The 26,424-nt window shown below is 46.7% G+C and overlaps 2 protein-coding genes across 3 annotated transcripts in view; one reads left to right on the forward strand and one right to left on the reverse strand.

Annotated features, from left to right (window-relative positions):
* Positions 1 to 1,783: 1,783 nt before the first annotated feature.
* Positions 1,784 to 13,593, reverse strand: LOC136620796 (cystatin-like). Of its 2 annotated transcripts, none has more exons than XM_066595789.1 (4): positions 13,527 to 13,593; positions 5,235 to 5,455; positions 3,088 to 3,204; positions 1,784 to 1,956 (listed from the first exon to the last, which is right to left on the reverse strand). In XM_066595789.1, the coding sequence occupies exons 2-4, from the start codon at positions 5,448 to 5,450 to the stop codon at positions 1,870 to 1,872; spliced, it is 420 nt and encodes a 139-aa protein (XP_066451886.1). In that variant the 5' UTR covers positions 5,451 to 5,455; positions 13,527 to 13,593; the 3' UTR covers positions 1,784 to 1,869. The 2 variants fall into 2 exon arrangements, with proteins under 2 accessions (XP_066451886.1, XP_066451885.1); XM_066595788.1 differs by lacking the exon at positions 13,527 to 13,593 and adding an exon at positions 12,850 to 12,898.
* Positions 13,594 to 15,537: 1,944 nt separating this feature from the next.
* Positions 15,538 to 26,424, forward strand: part of LOC136620797 (cystatin-like) — a 29,702-nt gene continuing 18,815 nt past the window's right edge. Inside the window, exon 1 of the mRNA XM_066595790.1 lies at positions 15,538 to 15,591. The gene's annotated coding sequence lies outside the window, so the exon portion shown is untranslated. The remainder of the gene's footprint in view (positions 15,592 to 26,424) is intronic.

Raw genomic sequence — 26,424 nt, forward strand, 5'->3', positions numbered from 1 at the left:
TCTCAAGCACCGCAGCTGTTCAACACACACACTGGATATGACAGGACAAGCTTTGCACAGTGCATGTACACAGGACAAAATGTATGATATTTATGGAGGAGACCAGGATGGTGTTCTGGGCTGTTGCACTGCCATTTGCATGCAAGTACTAATAGGTCCATACACACAAAATCCTATACATCATGGCACTATTTTCTTTTGCTGCATTCATACAGAATCCATAAAAAATCCTTGTTATGCCTTTGGATCAAATTAAAGTCTTAGGGCTTCTTCAGATGGGCGTATGCATTTTTGTACATATTTGTGCTATGTATGAGGTTTTTTGTGCATGTCTTGGTGTATTTTACTGTACTTTTTGCTCATGTAAATAATAATAAGTAAAAGAACATCCCCAGTTTAAATGGCTATTTAGTCAAATGATTTTCAGATGTTCTTTTTTTCACAGAATTTCACAGTATATTGTGCATCGATGCTCTCATTAGGCACCTCTTGTAGACTTTTCTGGTGACTTATGATGCGCAAATGCACACAGAAATACAGTAGATCCTGTTTTTTGTGCATGTGAGAAAAGGAAATGTGAATGAACCCTGGGTTCTATTTTCTGCGTATTGCATGCACAAATTTTATTCATATACATACGTCCACAAATGCACTTGTGTGAAGGTATTAAATTCGCACAGACGTATTTGCGCGTCCAAAATTTATGGACGCAAAACGCAAAGAATAGAACCCAATTTCCATAGGTTCATTCACATGTGCATAGTTTTCTTGCGCATTTCGTCCATGCAAAAAAAACCCACGACATGTTCTTTGTGCACACCAAAGGTTCCCATAGCAGTCAATAAGGGGGTGGTGGGGGGGTGTAAATGAGCACGCAATATGCAAGGAGATGCGTGATATGCTGTGTAGGAAGAACGCATCTGGAACTCATTACATTAAGGCTGGGTTCACACAGGGCGGCCGCTAATCTCGGGATTAGCCAGCCATGTGGACGAGATGGCCAATCCGCTGCGGTAAATCCGGCTGAAACCGCGGCTTCAGAAGATGCAGCATGTCTATTTACTTTTTTTTGTTTGTTTATTTTCGTCGCGGCCGCGCTCTCCTCTATGGGAGCGCCGGCCGCAATGGAAAAGCAAGCGGCCAGGCCGCTTCAAAGCCGCCGCGGCGGTTCTCCTGGCGGAAATCTCGCGGTTTTTGCTGCGGCCAAACCGCGAGATTTCCGACGGGAATCCGCCCTGTGTGAACCCAGCCTAAGGGCTTCTTCGCATGAGCATAGTTGTACATGCAAAAATTGTGCAGGTAATACGCAGAGTAAAGAACCCACTGATTTCAATCGGTTCATTCTCATTACTTTTTTTTGCACGCACAATAAAAGAAAAATGCAGCATGCTCTATTTTTGTGCACATTTGCGCACCAATGGTCCCCATAGAAGTTTATGGAATTTGTCCGGGGAAACAAAAAACATCTTGAAGTCATTAAGCTAAATAGCCTTTAAAATGACAGCGGTGGTGTTTCCCAGGTCCATGCCAACTGTCCCTGTTGGTGCAAAAAGTACAGTAATATGTGCAAAAACGCGTGCAAAAATGCATCATTCACGGTGCGAGGTGTTTTTGTGTCTAAAAAGCCTTCCACCACTTCAGGGAAGTAGTGTTACTCTTGCGTGGCTGAAAACTGCGTCAGCGAATTGGCAAGTTTTCCCCAGTTTTGTCAATAGGAAACCATGCGTTGCATCGCACAGCATGCACAGGCATTACTTTTCCAGCAATCACTGACAACATACGATTTCAGGTTGTTACGATTTATTGGTATGCTTTACTTGTTACTTTACAGACAATGAGGGACAATAGAGTGTATAGTTGTTATCGCCTCTACTGCTGTACCTTGCAGTTTACTGCCACAAGGCTTTCCTGATTCTCCCATGGCACCTCCACTACGGAAAAAAAGCACAAGTAGGTCTGCAAAAAAAAAAAGAAATACATTAGCTATATGGCTAATCACGTACCTCATACAATGTATAAGTTGCACTTTCTATATTCCTGAAGTATTCTTTATCATGCTCAACCCATAACATAATGCATTCTAAAGTATTGTGCACATGGAAATGGGAATTGAAGGGATATGCCTTTACATGGTATTACTAGTACAGTGGCACATAAGTAAGGAGTTGAGTAGGCCAAACTGTACATGCCTAGGCATCAATCTACAAACCTGAAATATTGACCATGGGTAATGGAAAACACTAAAAATTTCAGGACACTTGAGGAAGGGAGAACACATCTACAATCAAATGTGTCATTTGCTGATGCTAAAAGACCGAGCACACTCAACAAAGAACCTAGGGCACATTTGTTCGTTCACTTGTTCAAACGATAAATTGGCTTGTCTAGAAGTAGAATCATAGACTGGTAGAGTTGGAAGGGACCTCCAGGGTCATCGGGTCCAACCTCCTGCTCAGTGCGGGATTCACTAAATCATCCCAGACAGATGCCTGTCCAGCCTCTGTTTGAAGACTTCCATTGAAGGAGAATTCACTACCTCCCATGGCAACCTGTTCCACTCATTCATCACCCTCCCTTTTTAATATCTAATCGATGTCTACTCCCTTTCAGTTTCATCCCATTGCTTCTAGTCTTTCCTTGTACAAATGAGAATAGGGCTGATCCCTCTGCACTGTGACAGCCCTTAAGATCCTTTAACCGTTCTTCACAGGACATGATTTGCAGACCGCTCACCATCTTGGTAACTCTTCTCTGAACTTGATCCAGCTTGTCAATGTCTTTTTAAAATTGGAGTGCCCAGAACTGAACGCAGTATTTCAGATGACGTCTGACCAAGCAAGAATACCCCTAAGTGATCTTTTTTTCTGGGTGGCTTGAGGCAGTCTAGCAGCGAAGCAGTGTTAACAGATTGTATAAGTTATTACACCTAATATTTAAAGGGAGCACTTCAGATTTTAATAATGCAATAATGAACCATTGTCTCATCCAATTCTCTCCCTTAGTACCCCCTAACTCCCCCAATAAAAACAGATGTAGAATCATTAACGCATATTTAAATTTTAAGATTAATTGTACAACAGTAATCACCCTGGCGAGTTTTGGGTCTTGGATGATGTCACAGGAACTGATGTCATATGTGAATTCTCTATTACAATTTGTTTTACCCATTTCCACATTCAAATCATAGCGCACACCAGCGATGACCTGTAAAACGAAAAGTTACAGATATTAAAAGGTTAAGTAAAAATGCACAGGTAAAGAAATTACATTTGTTCCCATCACCAAACTCTTACACATCCTTCTAAACCTTTGGCTTTCGATTTGCATTCTAAGATATGTATGTTCTTTGCTATTCCAGTGAACTACTGCTCACATCAAGTATATACATATCAATACCAGATTTGACATGTGGGTTGGTCCCACAGACCAAGGGACACTTTAGGAACATAATCCTAAAGAAGTATCCTCTTTGAGGCAGCTAAGGCCAGTAGTAGGAGCTCAACCACTGGTGAGACTACACATGGAATATTGTATACAGTTTTGGGCACCGGTACTGCAGGAGGACATATCAGAGCTTGAGCGGGTTCAAAGGCGGGCAACTAAAGTAATAAACGGAATAGGCGGACTACAATACCCAGAGAGGTTATCAAAATTGGGGTTATTTAGTTTAGAAAACAGACGGCTGAGGGCCGGCCTAATAACTATGTATAAATATATCAGGGGATACAAGGATCCCTCCCATCATCTACGTCTAGAGGTAAGACTGATTGTGGGAAAAAAAAAAAAGCAGAAATGTCTTTTCTATTCTCACCAAAGCCTTTAAAGCGACCCTCCAGTCAGGAGTTGAAAATTGATGTATAAATCAGTACCCTTCAGGAGATGATTACCTACTATTTTTTTTTCCTCAGATCTTGCTACTTGGCTGATTTTTAGTTCAGCCCTATTGGGACCATGCTGTAATCTGGTGCTATAGTTTAAGTACAGCCCTAATCCGAAGTAGTCTGTGGTACACCCCCTGTTTCATCATTCGTTCAGGCTGCCTCCTCTGCATTCTGAGCCAATGATGAAACAGGAGGTGTGTCCCAGACTACTTCAGATGAGGCACTGTAGCTAAATTATAGTCATAGATCACAGCTCAATCCTAATGGACCAGAGCTAAAGCATAGCCAAGGAGCAAGATCTGAGGAAAAATAAATAGCAGGTAATCATCCCCTGGAGGTACTGGCTTGTCAATTTTGAGCTCCTGACTAGATGATAGCTTTAAATAAGAACCACTAATGTATCCTTAGGGCTCATGAATGTAGCTGTATTACAGTTTTGTAATACACTGGCCACAGAAATCTGGTATCTGTACCTGAGGATTTTTCTAATTGTTTAGAAAATGTTTAAGAACGTTATCTGTTCCATCACATGCTGTATCATAGAGGTATTCTCCTCTGAAAGAATGTACTCTGCAGTGCCACCTATTGGAAGTCAGACTTCCTGCAAATCAATGTCAGACTTTATTAACAAGTTTTTAAACAATGACTGGGAATTGTGAATCAAAGCCAGAATCTTCTCCAAAAGGAGAAGATAAGCATGTACAGACAGACTGTTTCAGTCTGCACTAGGTTTCTGGCTTAGCTAGTGCGAGGCCTATAACGTGGGTCCGAAAGGGTATTGGTTCTCCTTAAGGAGAGCACCTAGAAGGTGTGAAGAGACTTAAAATGCCATCCATGCTCCTCAGGGAAATATGCAAATGATAAGATGGAGCAATACCTCTACAGTGCCTCTATTGGAAGGCAGCATTCATGCAAGTCAAATGTTAAACTTTTTCCATATTCTTCACCAAATTCTGGCTTTGCCTCACAATTCCCAGTCATTGGTACAAGGCTTGTTAAAAGGTTTGATATTGACTTACAGGTATACTGGCTTCTAATAGGTAGCACTGTAGGAGTATTGTTCCATCTTCCAATTGCATATTTCTCAGAGGAGCATAAATGGCCTTCATAAGTCTCCTCACAGTATCTAAGTGCTCTTCCTAAGGAGAAACGATACCCTTCCTGACCACACTGACGTGACATGACATTGGCGTGTTTATGAGAGAAAAATGCAATTAAGAAACATCTGCCCCCACAAATCCGCTCTTATAAGTAATCATGAAATAAATAGATGAACCAGTTAACAATCAGTTGAAATTTGGTGGCAACTGAGAAGGAGAAAAGCAGAAGATTCATACAGTATGTGTCATTTACCTGAGTTGCAGCAGATACAATCTTCATTAGTTTATAATCATATTCCTCATTGGACAGGCTATTGAATGCATTAACTGCAAACTTGGCAGCCTGCACAACATCTTCATCAGTGGGATTCCGGTTCTGAAAGCCTCCAACGAGCTTCTGACCATACACATATAATGACAAGAGAGACAAGACCACAAAAGCTCTGGAGCACCACCCTGTAGTCATCATGATTCCTGCAAAAGCAAATGAAGGAAGGAGAAGAAGGACGAGGACCAGTTACTGTCGGCTTTTATAGGCGCGTGCAGATGTCACAGGCAGGGGCCTTGTTTAAATGCTGATAAGACTAATGGATTTCCACTTATGTGTTATCTCTTCAGTGAAAAGGCAAACCATGAAAGGTATTTATTCAGGTTACAATTCTGTACTGTCAACAGCAAATTATGGGTTAAATCCTAAATCATGTGGCATTTTATCATAAAACAAAGTGATTATTATCTTATCTTTATTGAAGTTAATCAAACATATAGCAAACATGGCGAAATGTCACAAAAAGTCACGCTAACTGATAATATCCTTTCATACACCACAGTATGTGAATGTCATGAATGTCCTCCGAGGACATGACTATGACTACTTCCATTGTCGCATTAAAAAGAAGAATGTTAAAGTATTTTCTGCTAATTCTTCTCATATTTAGAGCGTATGCATGTATGCTAGCCATGAGGTAGCGTAAAGAAGAGAAATCTAGCGAATTAAAGGCTATGGACACTCTTGTGCTCCTTTATTTTCCTTTAATCCATGTGTTTTTTGGAAAGGTAAACTTCTTGTAATTAGTTTTAATAAAAATTTTCTGATTGTTTCATTTCTATGCTCGTATTGTTTTCCAAGGAACTGCTACTGAAATCGTAGCAAATTTTGTCAGTTAGGGTAAAGTGACACTCCCCACAGCTTGCTTCCCTGTTGTGAATGTGCATTCATTGCCTTTCCACTGAGCTATTACAAGTGGCTGTATGACCGTGCCAGAGAATTGTGGAGGAGAAGAGAGTAGAGAAAGCTACTATTACAGAGGGCTGTAATTCACTCAGGGTGAATCTTCTGTTCTTATCAGCAGTGAGGAAGAGCTGATCAGCAGCTACTCAGAGAGGGGACAAGATAGAGAGATAGCTGTGTAGTAGCTGTGAGCATAGCTATGCTACACAGCCGCTGAAAGAGGAGAGGTGAGGGGAAGCTGAGCTTGTTCATGAGAGCGATGAGTTGAACGGTACTGGGAATGTCCCTTAGCCAGAAACCTGAATGTAGGAGAACCTAAGCTAAGTATGATATTTTCTAAACAAATGAGAAGATAAGTCAATATATAAAAAACAAATATTTTTTTTCTGCAGGGTCTTAGTCAGATATGTGTATATTGATTTTTTCCATGCGTATAGGTTTCTATAACCTTTCAATTTGTAATTTTTTTCAACAATGTAATGCATTTTGGTAATGTTGCATGAAGCGTACTTTATGATTGAAGTTTGTAAAAATAATTTTACTAAGGCCAACAATTTAACCCTTTCCAATCCAATGTGTATCCTGGTTTTCCCCATGACATCATGACAGCATACGCTGGAGGTTGCTCACCTGCTGACCTGAAGGGACAGGAAGAGGCAGAATATAAAAAGCACCTCCCCTCCACCAACACCAGTGTTTTTCCTGTCCCTTCAGGACAGCAGCGGCAGAACTCCAGCAACGCTGTCCCATGCCGGAGGAGGACTTACCGGCGAAGCGGCGGCGTGGATCTTTCGGGCAGCCCCGGCAAACCCAGTGGGAAGGACCCCATCTGGGAGCTTTCCGGGGACTGCGTGGGCCGGGGCCCAAGTACGGGTTGCCGGCACCACTGCGGCCGTCATTTCGGGCGGCGGCCGCCATCTCCGGTGGGCCGGGGTCCAAGTACGGGCTGCCGGCACCACTGCGGCCGTCATTGCGGCGGCGGCCGCCATCTCCGGGTCCAGGGCCGACAGGAGCGCTCCAGGGGGCGTGGTTTCGGATACAGCGCGGTGACGTCGGACGCTCCGCAAAGGGGGCGTGGCCTGGCGCGGCCGGCGCCAAATTCAAAAATCCGCTGCCCCTGCATCAGCTGGTGGTGTTTCTCCACGCTAAGGAACGATCCTAAGCACAGGAAGCGTTCCTGCAAGGCGCAAGATGTCGACCAGAGAGGACCCAGAGACCCTCCTAACTGTAAGTGGTCCAGTGGACCAACCTACACCTGCACTACATACACTTCCCGACTAACAGAGTTTCCCTTGTCTTACAGGACAGGGATACTCAAAAACCAAGGGAGGCTAGACGCAGGAGTAAAAAATGTCCAGTATGTCTAACCAAACTCGACGACTCCTGCACCAAAACGTTATGCGCTACCTGCTCCGCAAAAGTTTTGCAGGAGGAAAAAACTTCCCTTATGGCCGAAATTCGGTCAGTCGTCCGAGAAGAAGTGCAGTCCTCTCTCTCGGACCTCCAACCTGGGCCTTCCGGGGTTACACGCAGGTCGGTTCCGGCGGTGTCTGAGTCTGACTCCGACATAGCGGAAAATGTGGATTTTGACGGGGAAGTGACGCAGGAGGACAAGAAATATCTTTTCTCTACCGCGGACATGGATCAACTGCTGAAAGCAGTACGCAGGACCAAGCAGGTGGAGGAAGATGTGCAGCAACCCCGCACAGTCCAGGAGGATATGTTCGCGGGGTTACTCCCGCAACAAAAATCTTCATTCCCCGTAAACGCCACACTCAAGCAGCTGATCCTAAATGAGTGGGAGAGCGTGGATCAGGCTCCGCTAATCCCCAGGGAATTTAAAGAACGCCTGTTATTTCCGGGAGATGAAGTGTCCTTTTTGGACGAGATACCTAAAGTCGATACTGCAATTGCCATGGTATCCAGAAAGTCCGGGTTGCCCTTTGAGGATACGTCCCACTTAAAGGACCCGTTGGACCATAAGGTGGACACATCCATGCGTAAAGCCTGGTCTACCTCCGGTCTCATCATGAAAGCTAACATCGCGCCCACTTCCGTGGCTCGTTCCATGGCAATCTGGTTGGACCAATTCGCAGCCCTAGTCGACCAAAAAGCCCCTAGGGAGGAGTTCGCAAGCGGCATCCCTCTGCTGCGAATGGCAACAGGGTTCCTGGCAGATGCTTCGATGGAAACAGTCCGCCTCGGAGCCCGCATGGCAGCCCTATCGAACACCGCCAGAAGGGCAGTGTGGGTGAAAGAGTGGTCAGGGGACGCAGCGTCCAAAAATAGGCTATGTACCCTACCGTTCCGGGGCGGGCGTATATTCGGACCAGACCTGGATCGTCTGCTGGAGAAAGCAGCTGACAAGAGTCACGGACTGCCTGCCACCAGACCACCCAAGAGACCCTTCACCCCTCATCCCTCGTCTACGTACGCCGGGAAGGGAAAGACCGGAAGATGGTCTTATCCAAAGGGCGGAAGGGGTAAGACTTTAACTTTTGTCCCTCAGCCCATACTTTCGGGCCCGGTAGGGGGTAGACTGGCTCGCTGTTCCCATAGCTGGCGTAATATTACAACTAACGAGTGGGTACTGCACCTAGTGGCGGAGGGGTACAGGATCGAGCTACTATCCCGCCCCCCGGACAGGTTTATGATAACCCCAACCCAGTCTCCAGGCCTAGAACAGGCTCTGTTGGAGGGCGTACGGAACCTGCAGGGTCTCGGCGCGATTATCCCAGTCCCTAAGAAGGAACAGGGAAAAGGCTTCTATTCCCCCCTCTTTCTGGTTCCCAAACCAGACGGCTCCCACCGCACCATTATCAATTTAAAACAACTGAATAAATTCATTGAATATAGGAGATTCAAAATGGAAACCATTAGAACTGCAACTCCTTTAATTGCCAGGGATAACGTAATGGCTACAATAGACCTTAAGGATGCCTATTTTCATATCCCTATTTACGCCAACTCACAAAAATTTCTGAGGTTTGCGCTGAGGGTGGAGGGGGAAATCCGCCACTTCCAGTTCGTCTGCCTACCATTTGGAATCTCCTCGGCTCCGCGAATTTTTTCCAAGGTCGTGATGGAAATGGTGGCCTTCTTACGAAATCAGGGTGTCATGATCATCCCCTACTTAGACGACTTCCTGTTGGTGGCAGATTCCCCGTCTGCTCTGAGATCACACTTGGAGTCCACATTGCAATTATTTAAGGAGCTTGGCTGGATTGTTAACGAGTCAAAATCCAACATGGAGCCAGAAACCAGGAAGAAATTCCTGGGTGTCATCCTGGATTCCAGTCTACAAAATTCGTCCCTTCCTCCCCTAAGAAAACATCTTATCATAGAGGAATGTTCCAACCTATATAAAAAACATAGGGTAACGATAAGAGACGCAATGCGGATCCTGGGACTAATGACTTCGTGCATCGGCGTGGTCCCCTGGGCCCAATTCCACAGTCGCGGACTCCAGTCACTAATTCTCCAGAATTGGGACAAGTTGCAGGCTTCGCTTGATCAGACAATCCCTATTTCTGCGGAAGCCAGAGCTTCACTCCGTTGGTGGGTGTCGTCGGACAACCTGTCTCAGGCATCCGATTGGAATTTGGACCCGGCCGTAATAATCACGACCGATGCCAGCGCCAAAGGGTGGGGGGCCCACTTTGAAGGCGGTTATGTACAGGGGGCCTGGGACGTTCACGAGAAAGCTAGCTCATCGAACTTTAGGGAGCTTAAAGCTGTATGGAAATCCCTGCGTAGCCTGCAAACACGATTAGTGGCGAAACATGTGAGGATCTTCTCAGACAATATGACAACAGTATCACTCATTCGCCACCAGGGTACCACCAGGAATCCTCCACTACAACGACTGGCGGGGCGGATCCTTCAATGGGCGGAAGGCACAACAAAGTCCCTATCGGCCTTTCATATAAGAGGAGCCGAGAACTCAGCCGCGGACTTTTTAAGCAGAAGGAAAGTGGACCCAGGAGAGTGGGAACTCCATCCAGAGGTGTTCAGCATTATTGTGGAGAAGTGGGGGGTACCAGAAGTAGACCTCTTTGCGTCAAGCGCAAACACCAAATGCCGGCTTTTCTTTTCCAGAGGCGCAGAGAAACAGGCCCTGGGCACGGACGCTCTCTCTCACCCCTGGGATTGGGACCTAGCGTATGCCTTTCCCCCTCTACCACTAATCCCGCTTCTGCTAAGGAAATTACTGCAGTCAACCCTAACAGTAATTTTTGTAGCACCATATTGGCCCAAAAGACCGTGGTTCCCCCTCCTGAGATCCCTGTCAGTGGGAGAGCCCTTCCACCTTCCAACAAGACCGGACCTACTGTCGCAGGGCCCTCTTCTTTACCCGGAAGTTCACAAGTTCAGGCTTACGGCCTGGAGCTTGAGCGGGTAAAGTTCCTAGGAAAGGGTCTTTCCCCTAAGGTTATTTCCACCATTAGCGAGAGCCTTAAAGGAGATGTCCCGAGGCAGCAAGTGGGTCTATACACTTCTGTATGGCCATATTAATGCACTTTGTAATGTACATTGTGCATTAATTATGAGCCATACAGAAGTTATAAAAAGTTTTTTACTTACCTGCTCCGTTGCTGGCGTCCTCGTCTCCATGGAGCCGACTAATTTTTGGCCTCCGATGGCCAAATTAGCCGCGCTTGCGCAGTCCGGGTCTTCTGCAGTCTTCTATGGGGCTCCGTGTAGCTCCGTGTAGCTCCGCCCCGTCACGTGCCGATTCCAGCCAATCAGGAGGCTGGAATCGGCAGTGGACCGCACAGAAGAGCTGCGGTCCACGGAGGAAGAGGCCATCTTCAGCGGTGAGTAGAGAAGTCACCGGAGCGCGGGGATTAAGGTAAGCGCTCCGGTGAGCTTTCTTTACCTCCCTGCATCGGGGTTGTCTCGCGCCGAACGGGGGGGGGGTTGAAAAAAAAAAAAACCCGTTTCGGCGCGGGACAACCCCTTTAAACCCTCGACACACAAAATCTACTCCAAAGTCTGGAAAAAAATTTCGGAGTGGTTAGGCCAGGACATCCAGCAGCTGGATCAGCCAGACGTCCGGAAAATCTTAGATTTTCTCCAGGCGGGCCTGGATAAAGGTTTGAGTCCGAATACACTCAAAGTCCAAATTGCGGCCTTGGGGGCATTCTTCGATCTCGCGCTGGCGGAGCACAGGTGGATTAGGAGATTTCTTAGAGGGGCGAGCAGATTACATCCATTCACACGGGCCACGGCACCACCCTGGGATCTAACCATAGTCCTTCAGGCCTTATGCGACCCCCCATTTGAACCGATTACGGATCTATCCATCGCCTGGCTGACATACAAGGTAGCCCTGCTTGTGGCAGTTACGTCAGCCAGACGCGTGGGGGAAATCCAGGCCCTCTCACGAAGGGCCCCATATATCACTATCCACCCGGACAAAATAGTTTTTTGTTTAGACCCATCCTTCCAGCCTAAAGTATTGTCAGATTTCCACAGGGGCCAACCAATAGTTATTCCAGCCTTTTGCCAAAATTTCAAAAATGCAAAAGAACAAAAGCTCCATAATATAGACGTCAAAAGAGCGGTACTAGCGTACCTCGAGGCAACAGAAAGTTTCAGGAAGTCTGACAAACTTTTCGTTCAATTTCAGGGGCAGGCCAAAGGAAAGGCCGCTTCTAAAGATGCGATCGCCAGGTGGCTCAGGAGAGCCATCCAGGAGGCTTACAAGGCCAAGGGCATCCCCCCTCCAGAAGGATTGAAGGCCCACTCAACGAGAGCGGTGGCATCCTCTTGGGCGGAGAGAGCGCACGCATCGATTGAGCAAATCTGTAACGCAGCCACATGGACTTCAGGCCATACTTTCATCAAACATTATAGGCTGGACTTTAAATATAGTCAGGACGCATCCTTCGGTAGGAAGGTGCTCCAAGCCGTAATCCCTCCCTAAAAAGCCCATGCCACTTATTTGGTATTCCTCCAGCGTATGCTGTCATGATGTCATGGGGAAAACGGGAATTTTTTCTTACCGATAATTCCCTTTCTGGAAGACATCATGACAGCATACAGGCTTTTTTCCCCCCCTTACCAACATGGTTACCCTAGTTTGTCCAACACATGAGGTAATGTGTATGCTTTAACTTTGTTTTCTGAGGTGTGTGATGTCAATAAAAACACACCTTCTGGTTAAGTAACTGGTCACTGTGGTCATTTGGAACGCACTGGTGTTGGTGGAGGGGAGGTGCTTTTTATATTCTGCCTCTTCCTGTCCCTTCAGGTCAGCAGGTGAGCAACCTCCAGCGTATGCTGTCATGATGTCTTCCAGAAAGGGAATTATCGGTAAGAAAAAATTCCCGTTTTCCTAGGGGGCTTATTCTTTTTTTGCCATTATACAACGGCGCTATATAATGGCTAAAGCCAGTACTGCATGAGGTAACAAGTTAGATAGGCTCCGACAGCAGAGAGGCTGGCAATATACAGTAAGAGGACCCTGATGAACATCTTCCAACATCGGAGCTGTATAGCCTTAAATCATAATGTCTTCAGAGGTCAGACAGTGGATTGGAAAGGGTTAAGCAACAACAATTTATTTAAAAAAGTGGTAGCAAACAATACAGAGAAAAAGAGAAAGTACATTTCAATTGGTATACAGTATTACTTAGCCTCAAGATTCTGAGGAGTCCATACTTCATAAGTCCATAAGGCTTCTTTATGTGGATCAGACATAAATGAACTTCTAGCTAGCTAGGGCCATGGTTGGACTGGCCCCCAAGCTAGTGAATCTCCAAGTGGGCCCTTGCATTAAGAAGTAAGGGCTATGACAGGATCACTCCATAACCTGCACTGCAAGTGTAGTCAATAGATGTGTGTATCATCCACCTGTCACTGCTGCTGAACTGCGCAGAGTGCACCAAGTGAAGTCCTTACTTTTTCAGTTTGTTAAAGAGCAAATTGCAAGATGACATAACATTGATTTCAATGGGAGAGAGCCTTCAATACCAGTCTGGGATCCAGGAAACAGTTGATTGGTGATAGTGCTGGGTGTTGGATCCTCACCGATTAGTTTATTGATTTACCTATTCTGGGGAGGGGCCATCAATGGGGAAAAAAAGCCGGAAAACCACTTTGACCTAACAGTCTGCATGCTATGCTATTAATATAGTAAGTGTATTAGAACAAAATGGTACCTTAATAACACAGTGTGCAGTCTGTCTAATTACTGTTTGCTATATCTGCACACATATTTGGCATATCACCACAATTGTAATGGCCTGTAGAATCGTGCTATTTATGTTGCACAGAATAGGCCATTAATTCTGTCTCTGAAACTCTCACCTATCAGTAGAATGGCGGCCCCTGACCAGTTGGCCAATACCTTTTATGCCGCTTTCGCTATGCACATTAATGGAGAAGCTCTAGGCTGACTATACCTTACAGTTGCTTTTTATACTTTTTTTTTGTTGTTGACAAGCTCTTCTCCCCAGCAGTTTTTTTTAAGGTAATAAAAAAAATCACTGTCTAAACTTTGCATCATGGTGGTGAAATAATTGCTACCTGCATGTACTGTAATTGTTAGAATGGATCAAAATGACAACTTAACATTTTTTTTCACCCACCCAACTGCATTCCTCTGTTTGTTCGGTCATAGGTCACATGGACACATTCCTTTGTCTTGAAAGCCAGAGTCAATAGGTACCAGTAAGGCCACATCCCCAACTGCTTAAAGCTTCTAGTATAATTTTGATTGTCCAGCTCAGTCATAGGAGATGAATAATGAAAATAGCGGAAGTACTGGATTCCCCCCTTCCTTTTCTGTATTCCATTCTGTAAGTATAATTGTTTGTTGTAACCCAAAACCTATTTTAAATTTTTCATTATTTTATTCATTTAATATTGTTTTTAAAAAAAAATAGTTTCTGATTCTGAGTCTTTCAATGTGAATGCATTTGGATGCAAAGCGGAAATACACTGTGGAATGCAGCACAATTCCAGTATTCAGTGCCATGTGCTGTGGTGGAATGTTTGCTGTTGACCGGTTGTTTTCAGTGGACTTCCAGTTTCGGCTGGTTGCTATTGGGCGTGGTGCATAGTGTTTTGTCACTGCTTTGAGATGAGTGAGTCATATCTCATTATTCTTATATATAACATAAGACTGCGCATGGATATTTTATTTCTTTGGCTTGAGAAAGGGAACATGCATTGGGCTTCCGAAACGCATTGGTTTCTTTTTGGATCTATGTATCCATGTTTGTGAATAAAGTTTGTGACCCTTCCATTCCCTCTGGATCATCATAATCCTTGATGACCCCCGCTTTATATGAGCTATCCTAGGTGTGCTATGATTGCGGGTTGCGGAGGCTCAATGGATTACTATGGTAGCAGGAGGCTTAAATATGGCTTTGGGTCTGCCAGCTGCTATTTGTACTGCACGGTGTAACTACAGGCTGAGCTTCAATTGATTTCAATGAGAGCTGCATCTGCAATTACAAGGGTCAGTCGCTGCCTGGATAACCCCTAGTTAAGGTTTAATGCACAGTCAGCGGGCCATATAAAATGAGGCAGTGGGCAGGAGTCAGCCTCTGGGCCTTGTGTTCTACAAAAAACAAGCCCTCATATGCCTATGTCGATGAAAAAATTAAAACATTTTGGCTCTAGGAATGCAATTAAAAACAACTGAAAAATTAGTTAGTCATTAAGACGCTATCAGGCTTTCTCACTAAGGGGTTAATATTCAATTGTTTATTTTTGTGTTCTCTATAAACACTTTACACTTTGTTTACTCCATCCGTTGCATCCTACTTTGGGACCTGCACCGCCATACTTTGGTCTGTGACATGTTTCATGAGTCCCGGTTAATTCAGGCTGAGTATTATTTTGTGTGAATATGTCTAATACTTGTTTGCATAATCCTTTGGATTTTACATATTGTACAGTCTGCAAAGTCCCATAGTCACTTGTCCTCTTTCCTCTTTAATTACTGCACATAACCTAGTGAATAGCCATAGTAGTAGAGGTTATAATACTACATGTATACCGTATCCGTCAACGTCCTAGGCAAATTTAAAAATGATGGGCTCTGGCGAGAATAAAACCCTTAATATCAAGAGATATAAAGTGCTGCGTAATATATAAGTGCAGTATCTGAGGAGTGGGCTAACAGCCGAGGAGACATTGAGGTAGAGAAAGGCCTTGTCATGGGGCTTTACCATCTCCTCCTCTGGGGGTAGCTCGGGACCTGACCACGTTACTGCTGGGGGAAATCACTGGGGTTGTAACCGGGGTGTTACCAAAAGCTGAATTGTCACTCGTGACGCCTCTGTTCCATCCTCTGCAGCGGATCTCCCAGATGTAATAAAGTACTCCACACACAGGGCAACTTTCTGAACTGGAATCGGTAAAGGTCAGTTCTGTTTATTTACTGTAAACTCTTGAACTGAAATCCAAGCAAACAGTCTTGGTACAGATATAACAAGCCAGAGTGGTGCGACAAAGAGAATTCTCAGGGTATTCGTATAATCCACAGTCCCAATTATCTGTGTAATCCCGCTCCCGGAAACTCTCTCTCTCAGTACTATTGTATCTTGTCACCACCAGCAAAATGAGTGAAGACCTAGTGATGGTCTGTATCCGCCCACTGTACGCTCAGACACTGCTGATTGGCTTCATTTAGCAAGGTCCAAAAAGATCCTAGCTGCATGGGGATTTACTTTTGCCTGGGGTGGAGGGTTAGGGTTAGGGGTCATTTTAGTGTTAGGATTTACAGATCATAATTTAACTCTTTCATGTCACAGCAACCCCCCTCTGACATGGAAGTATTTATAACTAATAATGTAACCGTAACACTGAAACGACCCCTAACCCTCCATCCTAGCCATAAGTAATTACACATGCTGCTAGGAGCTTTGGGCCAGTGTAAGCTCAACTCCCCTGCAGCCCTTCTCCCCCCCCCCCCACCTGCAACGTCGCCGCCGACTGCCCCGCCGCTACTGTCACACAAGTGTTCCCCCGCTGCTGCCTTCATTCATATAAGCTGTTCAGGTTTTTGATTGCAAATAACAAAGATTTGTCTGGATTGCTGCTAATAATGTTTTGCAATGTTTAAGATATGTGCAGGTGGAGATATGGTTGATGTGTTATGCAACATTTTATATTCAAGTGTCATTTCAGGTGGAAGAAAGGAGGACTGAAGTTGTAAGTGGTGTACACCTTCAGACGTTGCGTCTACGTTGGGTTCTTTAAAGTTCAAACTCAAAAAGTCATCTTCATTCTTTCCCATGTCCGTTTGTGCAATTCTGAGGATTATGTCCTCTTGCACATCCCCATTATTCCCTACAAAAGCTGTAGATGAAAAGTTTCTGTCTCCATAGTCTAGGAAGAGTGTAAAGTATCCCGCTTCCTAAGGCAAGGGAGGAAAGCATTGTGCTTTATGGTCCTCATTTAAAAGTTTCCTCACAGGCAACTGTTTCTATCCATGTGTCAGTTTCAGTGTACCATCTTTATTCTTTGGGGAGAAGTGTCATGTAAGGGCACCGTAGCTATGCTGATACATCCCAGGTTATACCTGGCTCAGCAATGTTCTTTTCAAAAAGGTAAAGGCCACCTTAGTTTATCGCTCACCGACGCGTCCCTATACTGACACCGGCAGTAAGGATACAAGGATCATGCCGGAGTCTCTTTAGCCTCATAACTGATTTTTTCCTCATATGCTCCTTTACTGTAATTTCCTCTTTATTGGGGATGTTAGGAGGTGACCACTGGGAAATAGAACACTGGAAGCAACTACTGCCCTGATACAGTTTAACCTCCAGGTACATAAAGCGCCAAGATTGGCTTCCGTTTAAGTAGGGGGAACTATAGTACCCCAGAGTTGGGTACTACTGAACGTCTATGGTTGTACCAAGGTTTAATTCATGTAGGTTATCATGCATTGTAAAGTTGATGTTTTACTGTTGTAGTGATGTGTTTCATGCCTCACTGTTTGTTGTTTACTCTCAATGTTCTCCAGTCTCTTAGCAGGACAGGTTGCCTAGCAACAGTTGGGGGAGTGGTTAGCCTAGCCAGGCTTAGCCAGAATGGAGGGCCTGTGATGGGTAGATTCCCTTTTTAGGCTGGGTTGGAGTGACAGTATAAAAGAGAGGTGTGGGCAGAGCAAAATCAGTCTAGCCAGCTCAGAAGAGTCTGAAAGAGACTAAGGAAAAGAAGAAAGCCTCTGCAAGTCATTACAGAGCCAGCCAGTGTGGTTGGAAGGGGAACATCAAAAGTGGGAGTAACCAAAGACAAGTTGTGCTAGAGAGAGAAAGAGGGGGAAAAGGAGACGTTCAGATAGAAGGCGCCAGCAACAAGATGCTAGTACAAATAGCAAAGCTGGAAACAAGTTAACTCTTTATAGTGCTGGCCAGAGAAACAAAGATGGAGTGTAAGGTCAGGAGTACAAGAAGGGGAAAGCCATCACTAATCTCTAAAGTTTAGTTGGTGTTTTTTTTTTAAATGTCAAGCTGTCCACATCTGCCTCAAGCAAATGTAACCCAAACTCGGTAACAGCTGCAATGTGAAGAACTCTTTCTCCCTGTCAATAAAGTGTTAAAATGTTTTACCATCTAAGCCTGCTTCCTGGAGTCTCTTCCCACCATCTACAACATTGGCACTGAGGTACCACACTACACGTTCCAGAGGCAATAACTACTACCTCATCTTTGTTTAGTTCTCCACTTTTTATCTTTATTATTGTTGTTCGGAACAGGTCTCTACCCATATACAGACTGGTGTCATGGCAAAACAACATCTTCACCTACCCAACTCCTCAGGTAGCGCCCCACTGGGGTATCACCATCTTACCCTGCCTGACCCCACGGGCAGCACGCAATAAGAACTGCCAAATTGACCACTGTTATAGCACCACTCAGTCCACTAGTTGCCTCCGGAGAGGAGCAGCAGCACCACAGTGACTACCATCTCATTTCTCGCTACTCCCTCTACTAGGTCTGGGTTGCTAGACTACCATAAACTGCACCATACATAATTGTAATGATTGGAGTTTTTTTTTCCTGATCAGAGCTTCAATACCCTGATTCGCATCATGGTGGTCATATTATAAAATTTTGGCTGACTACAGCTTCTACTACAGGATTTTATATACAGAAATTCACAGGGAGAGCATCATAGGAAGGGCCCAGGGAATGCCGGTACCTTAGTTACAGATATAGCAAACAGGATAATACATGCAAGGCGTTTCAGAGGTCTTCCAACCAAAGCAGCCTCCTCTTTCAAGCATATGACATAGTGGAGTGTGTTGACAGTATAAAGGCAAATTTTAAGTGAAAAAGACCGGAAGTGTGAGTGTGCATTCATGTCAGCGGTCAAATGCATGTACGCGAGTTTGCACTAAGAAAAGTGTACATTTACTGGAGGAAGATGGCCACTGACTCATAACAACTGCTTAACAACTACCTGAATATATGATACTACTACAGCAGGAAAATAAAATGATTGATTGCAGCGCCTTACATCTATAGTCAACCATTAATCATTATGCAGTATGGTGTTTGTTGAGAGGCTATTTAAAGAACATTTATTACCTCTTAGTGTGTGTGTGTATATATATATATATATATATATATATATATATATATAAAACATAACAAACTTGGCTTTTGCTTATAAAAGCTCTATAATTGCATTCAAGTAAGAAAAATGTGTCCATTGTACTTTGTCAGCGTTTACTCTTTTTATGCATGACTTGAAACAAAATGCAGTTAATCACTTAAATAATACGGTCATTATGTCCTTTGACTAAGTATAGATTGTGTAGTAATATGGAGAAGGAGGTCACAAAAATGTAGATAACGTTTTTTTCTGTTATTTTTTAAGAGTTAAAGGGAACCTGTCACCACCATCTCACCCCTAAAACTAACTGTACTGACTAGGAACGAAACATCAATTTCTTCTAATACGTTCTCTTTTCTTAATGAGTTCATGACCCTCCGCAATTAGGTTCCAAAGTTATAGCTTGCTGTGTGCAAATGGTCTGAGAAGAGTCATCTTGTGAAGAAGAGTCACGCTGATTTATTAGCTGCAGAGCTAACTACATTCTCCTTCTATGGATAGACGGGGTTTACTATGGAATAGGGGATATAGCAAGTTGTCTATCCATAAAAAGGGGACATATTTAGTTTGGCAGCTGATGAATCTGCATGAGGCTACCTACAAACAGGTGAGCTCAATATTGCACTCACCAGTGTGCGTTTTCACGCTGATGCAAGGTATTTTTAAAAAACGCCTTCTATCACTTCTGTAAAGTAGGGATATTTTGGTGCGGCTTTCACCCAAGTTAGAGGATCGGCAAGTGTTTCCCATTGTGTTTTACTGTCCCATTAAAAATAATAGTGGGTGTGTTCTGATTAATGAGAAAAGATAGGACATGTAGACATTTTCATTGCTCATGTATATGACTCCATTCAAAGGATAGGGTTCATTTTGGTGCGAGATTAGTTAGAAAAACACTTTAACTAGAGATGAGCGAGCACCAAAATGCTCGGGTGCTCGTTACTCGAGCCGAACTTTTCGCGATGCTCGAGGGTTCGTTTCGAGTAACGAACCCCATTGAAGTCAATGGGCGACCCGAGCATTTTTGTATATCGCCGATGCTCGCTAAGGTTTTCATTTGTGAAAACCTGGGCAATTCAAGAAAGTGATGGGAACGACACAGAAACGGATAGGGCAGGCGAGGGGCTACATGTTGGGCTGCATCTCAAGTTCCCAGGTCCCACTATTAAGCCACAATAGCGGCAAGAGTGGGCCCCCCCCTCCCAACAATTTTTACTTCTGAAAAACCCTCATTAGCAAGGCATACCTTAGCTAAGCACCACACTACCTCCAACAAAGGACAATCACTGCCTGCATGACACTCCGCTGCCACTTCTCCTTGGTAACATGCTGCCCAACCCCCCCCCCGCACGACCCACTGTCCACAGCGCACACCAAAGTGTCACTGCGCAGCCTTCAGCTGCCCTCATGCCACACGCTGGCCTCATAGCCACACCACCCTCATGTCTATTTATAAGTGCGTCTGCCATGAGGAGGAACCGCAGGCACACACTGCAGAGGGTTGGCAGGGCCAGGCAGCGACCCTCTTTAAAAGGGGCGGGGTGATTGCCCACAATGCTGTACAGAAGCAATTAGAAATCCAATCCTGTGCCACCTCTATCAGGAGCTGCACACGTGGGCATAGCAATGGGGAACCCATGTGCCACACACTATTCATTCTGTCAAGGTGTCTGCATGCCCCAGTCAGACCGGGGTTTTTTATAAATAGTCACAGGCAGGTACAACTCTGCAATGGGAATTCCGTGTGCACCCACAGCATGGGTGGCTCCCTGGAACCCACCAGCTGTACATAAATAAATCCCATTGCAGTGCCCAGCACAGCTGAGGTAACATCAGGTTTAATGCAGGTGGGCTTCGGCCCACACTGCATGCCCCAGTCAGACTGGGGTTCTTTATAAGTAGACACATGGAGTTACAACTCCGTGTGGACTGACAGCATAGGTGGGTCCCAGGAAGCCACCGGCGGTACATAAATGTATCCCATTGCATTGCCCAGCACAGCTGAGGTTACGCCTGATTAAATGCAGATGGGCTTCGGCCCACACTGCATGCCCCAACCTGACTGGGGTTTTTAATACATAGACACTGGCAGGTACAAATCCCTAATGTGAAGTCCCTGTGGACCCACAGCATGGGTGGCTCTCTGGAACCCACCAGGGGTACATAAATATATCCCATTGCAGTGCCCAGCACAGCTGAGGTAACGTCAGGTTTAATGCAGGTGGGCTTCGGCCCACACTGCATGCCCCAGTCAGACTGGGGTTTTTTATAAGTAGACACATGCAGTTACAACTCCGTGTGGACCGACAGCATAGGTGGGTCCCAGGAACCCACCGGCAGTACATAAATATATCCCATTGCAGTGCCCTGCTCAGCAGAGCTAACGTCATATACAAAACAGGTGTGCTTTGGCCCACAGTGCATGCCCCAGTCAGACTGGTAATATGTACCTTAACAGTAACCGCGTTGGTGTGAATGTGGTGGCGACTGCGGACCTAGTAGCGCGGTTTTATTTTGTTGGTTTTTGGAATGTGGCCAGGATTAAGTGGGCTGTGGCGGGGGGATGGTGGGGGGGCTCTCTTGTTGTGTCGGTAAAGGTGAAATTCTTGGACTGCCACCAGACGGACCAATACAAAGGTATTTGCCAAGAATTTTTTCATTGTTGGAGGAGGAGGGGGGATGTTTTTGAGGCACTACGTGGTGTCCTCTCCACGTGTCCGTGGTTATATGCACCTTAACAGTAACCGCATTGGTGGAAATGGCCTCGCCACCATGATTTCTTTGGGAAGCCTCCGTTTCCACACCCCAGGGACATAGCATTAGCAGCGGTATAGGCAGAGCCCAGAATTAGTAACATTTCAGCAGTAGCATTAGGGACAGGCCCCAGTAACATATCACTAGCAGCATTATAGGGGGAGCACAGTCTTAGTTCCATTTCAGTAATAGTAGCAGTCAAGACAGGCCCCAGTAACAATTCCGAAGCAGCAGTATAGGGGGAGCACAGTATTAGTTCCATTTCAGTAGTAGTAGCACAGAAGACAGGCCCCAGTAACAATTCCGAAGCAGCAGTATAGGGGGAGCACAGTATTAGTTCCATTTCAGTAGTAGTAGCAGTTAAGACAGGCCACAGTAACATTCCCGTTGCACCAGTTTAGGGAGATAACAGTCTCTTTCACATTTCAGTAGTTGCAGTATAGACAAGGCCCCAGTTACATTTATGCAGCAAAAGTGTAGGCCAACCCCACACACCTTGCTGTAGCATGAGTGCAGGCAAAGCCCATAAAAATTACTAGGATTACACTGTAGGCGAGGGCCCAAAAAAATTGGTGTACCAACAGTACTAATGTACCTCAGAAAAATTGCCCATGCCCAACCAAGAGGGCAGGTGAAACCCATTAATCGCTTTGGTTAATGTGGCTTAATTTGTAACTAGGCCTGGAGGCAGCCCAGTTAAAATAAAAATTGGTTCAGGTGCAAGTTTCAACGCTTTAATGAGAATTGAAACGTAAAAACATTGTTTACAAAAGTAATATGACTGAGCCTTGTGGGCCTAAGAAAAATTGCCCGTTCGGCGTGATTACGTGAGGTTTCAAGAGGAGGAGCAGGAGCAGGAGGAGGAGGATGAATATAATACACAGATTGATGAAGCTAAAAGGTCCCCGTTTTTATGGTGATAGAGAACGATGCTTCCATCCGCAGGTGCAGCCTACGTATAGTTTAGGTACCGCTGCTGTTCGCTGGTGGAGAAGAGAAGTCTGGGGAAATCCAGGCTTTGTTCATCTTTATGAGTGTAAGCCTGTCGGCACTGTCGGTTGACAGGTGGGTACGCTTATCCGTGATGATTCCCCCAGCCGCACTAAACACCCTCTCTGACAAGACGCTAGCCGCAGGACAAGCAAGCACCTCCAGGGCATACAGCGCGAGTTCAGGCCACATGTCCAGCTTCGAACCCAGTAGTTGTAGGGAGCAGAGGCGTCATGGAGGACGGCCGTGCGATCGGCTACGTACTCCCTCACCATCCTTTTACAGTGCTCCTGCCAACTCAGCCTTGACTGGGGAGTGGTGACGCAGTCTTGCTGGGGAGCCATAAAGCTGGCAAAGGCCTTGGAGAGTGTTCCCCTGCCTGCGCTGTACATGCTGCCTGATCTCCGCGCCTCCCCTGCTACCTGGCCCTCGGAACTGCGCCTTCTGCCACTAGCGCTGTCGGAATGGAATTTTACCATCAGCTTGTCCGCCAGGGTCCTGTGGTATAGCATCACTCTCGAACCCCTTTCCTCTTCGGGTATGAGAGTGGAAAGGTTCTCCTTATACCGTGGGCCGAGCAGTGTGTACACCCAGTAATCCGTAATGGCCAGAATGCGTGTAACACGAGGGTCACGAGAAAGGCATCCTAACATGAAGTCCGCCATGTGTGCCAGGGTACCTGTACGCAACACATGGCTGTCCTCACTAGGAAGATCACTTTCAGGATCCTCCTCCTCCTCCTCCTCAGGCCATACACGCTGAAAGGATGACAGGCAAGCAGCATGGGTACCCTCAGCAGTGGGCCAAGCTGTCTCTTCCCCCTCCTCCTCATGCTCCTCCACCTCCTCCTCCTCAACGCGCTGAGATATAGACATGAGGGTGCTCTGACTATTCAGCGACATACTGTCTTCCCCCGCCTCCGTTTCCGAGCGCAAAGCGTCTGCCTTTATGCTTTGCAAGGAACTTCTCAAGAGGCATTGCAGAGGAATGGTGACGCTAATGATTGCAGAATCGCTGCTCACCATCTGGGTAGACTCCTCAAAGTTTCCAAGGACCTGGCAGATGTCTGCCAATCAGGCCCACTCTTCTGTAAAGAATTGAGGAGTCTGACTCCCACTGTGCCGCCCATGTTGGAGTTGGTATTCCACTATAGCTCTACGCTGCTCATAGAGCCTGGCCAACATGTGGAGCGTAGAGTTCCACCATGTGGGCACGTCGCACAGCAGTCGGTGCACTGGCAGATTAAACCGATGTTGCAGGGTGTGCAGGGTGGCAGCGTCCGTGTGGGACTTGCGGAAATGTGCGCAGAGCCGGCGCACCTTTCTGAGCAGGTCTGACAAGCATGGGTAGCTTTTCAGAAAGCGCTGAACCACCAAATTAAAGACGTGGGCCAGACAAGGCACGTCCGTGAGTCTGCCGAGCTGCAGAGCCGCCACCAGGTTACGGCCGTTGTCACACACGACCATGTCCGGTTGGAGGCTCAGCGGCGCAAGCCAGCGGTCGGTCTGCTCTGTCAGACCCTGCAGCAGTTCGTGGGCCGTGTGCCTCTTCTCTCCTAAGCTGAGTAGTTTCAGCATGGCCTGCTGACGCTTGCCCACCGCTGTGCTGCCGTACCGCGCGACACCGACTGCTGGCGACGTGCTGCTGCTGACACATCTTGATTGCGAGACAGAGGTTGCGTTGGAGGAGGAGGGTGGTTTAGTGGAGGAAGCATACACTGGCGCAGAACCAGCACCGAGCTGAGGCCCGCAATTCTGGGGGTGGGTAGGACGTGAGCGGTCCCAGGCTCTGACTCGGTCCCAGCCTCCACTAAATTCACCCAATGTGCCGTCAGGGAGATATAGTGGCCCTGCCCGCCTGTGCTTGTTCACGTGTCCGTTGTTAAGTGGACCTTGGCAGTAACCGCGTTGGTGAGGGCGTGTACAATGTTGCGGGAGACGTGGTCGTGCAGGGCTGGGACGGCACATCGGGAAAAGTAGTGGCGACTGGGAACTGAGTAGCGCGGGGCCGCCGCCGTGATCATGTGTTTGAAAGCCTCCGTTTCCACAAGCCTATACGGCAGCATCTCCAGGCTGATAAATTTGGCTATGTGCACGTTTAACGCTTGAGCGTGTGGGTGCGTGGCGGCGTACTTGCGCTCAAACACTTGCGCTAGCGACGGCTGGACGGTGCGCTGACAGACATTGGTGGATGGGGCCGAGGACAGCGGAGGTGAGGGTGTGGGTGCAGGCCAGGAGACGGTAGTGCCTGTGTCCTGAGAGGGGGGTTGGATCTCGGTGGCAGGTTGGGGCACAGGGGGAGAGGCAGTGGTGCAAACCGGAGGCGCTGAACGGCGTTCGTCCCACCTTGTGGGGTGCTTGGCCATCATATGCCTGCGCATGCTGGTGGTGGTGAGGCTGGTGGTGGTGGCTCCCCGGCTGATCTTGGCGCGACAAAGGTTGCACACCACTGTTCGTCGGTCGTCTGCACCCTCAGTGAAAAACTGCCAGAACTTGGAGCACCTCGGCCTCTGCAGGGTGGCATGGTGCGAGGGGGCGCTTTGGGAAACAGTTGGTGGATTATTCGGTCTGGCCCTGCCTCTACCCCTGGCCACCGCACTGCCTCTTCCAACCTGCCCTGCTGCTGCCCTTGCCTCCCCCTCTGAACACCTGTCCTCAGTAGGCTTAGCAAACCAGGTGGGGTCAGTCACCTCATCGTCCAGCTGCTTTTCCTCCGAATCCTCTGTGCGCTCCTCCCTCGGACTTACTGACCTTACTACTACCTGACTGATAGACAACTGTGTCTCATCATCATCGTCCTCCTCACCCACTGAAAGCTCTTGAGACACTTGCCGGAAGTCCCCAGCCTCATCCCCCGGACCCTGGGAAATTGGGGACTATGTAAAATTACTGCAGACTGTTTCACTCTGGACAGGAATACAGCGGTGATGTAAGAGGTAACGCAGAGCCAGGAAAGAATTTTGCGCAAGCCTGCTGTAACACTTAGCTGGCTGCGTATGAATTAGGACAACTACCCCCAGCAGAGACGCAGTACACTGAGGACGGTCACAGACAGCCCAAATAGATTTTTTTTCCAAAATTTTTTTGGAAAAGCCCACTGCCTATATAGACTGTATATGTCTTTCACTGTCCCTGCCTCACCACTACTGGCCCTGGACTATGTAAAATTACTGCAGACTGTTTCACTCTGGACAGGAATACAGCCATGATGTAAGAGGCAATGCAGAGCCAGGAAAGAATTTTGCGCAAGCCTGCTGTAACACTTAGCTGGCTGCGTATGAATTAGGACTACTACTCCCAGCAGAGACGCAGTACACTCAGGACGGTCACAGGCAGCCCAAATAGATTTTTTTCCCAAATTTTTTTGGAAAAGCCCACTGCCTATATAGACTGTATATGTCTTTCACTGTCCCTGCCTCACCACTACTGGCCCTGGACTATGTCAAATTACTGCAGGACGCAATGCTCTGGACGCAATGCTCTGCACGGCCGATATACAAAAAAAAATAAATGTGCAACACTGCAAAAAGCAGCCTCAACAGTACTGCACACGGTCAGATGTGGCCCTAAGAAGGACCGTTGGGGTTCTTGAAGCCTAAAATCAATCCTAACACTCTCCCTATAGCAGCTCCGGCATCAGCAGCACTTTCCCCGATCTCTGTCAGAATGCATCTGTGGCGAGCCGCGGGAGGGAACGATTTATATACTCGGGTGACACCTGATCTTGCCAGCCACTCACTGCAGGGGGGTGGTATAGGGCTTGAACGTCGCAGGGGGAAGTTGTAATGCCTTCCCTGTCTTTCTATTGGCCAGAAAAGCGCGCTAACGTCTCAGAGATGAAAGTGAAAGTAACTCGAACATCGCGTGGTGTTCGTTTCGAATAACGA

The sequence above is a fragment of the Eleutherodactylus coqui genome, chromosome 3 (assembly GCF_035609145.1).
Source record: "Eleutherodactylus coqui strain aEleCoq1 chromosome 3, aEleCoq1.hap1, whole genome shotgun sequence".
Taxonomy (NCBI): domain Eukaryota; kingdom Metazoa; phylum Chordata; class Amphibia; order Anura; family Eleutherodactylidae; genus Eleutherodactylus; species Eleutherodactylus coqui.

Excerpts from the sequence above, each read along its gene's own strand:
- LOC136620796 (XM_066595788.1), bottom strand. The coding sequence starts at position 12,883 with ATGAAGTATGGACTCCTCAGAATCTTGAGGCTAA. Across the intron at positions 5,456-12,849 it reads CCTCAGAATCTTGAGGCTAA|GAATCATGATGACTACAGGG; the intron begins GTAATACTGTAT and ends TTGCTTTTGCAG. Across the intron at positions 3,205-5,234 it reads TTGTATCTGCTGCAACTCAG|GTCATCGCTGGTGTGCGCTA; the intron begins GTAAATGACACA and ends TTCGTTTTACAG.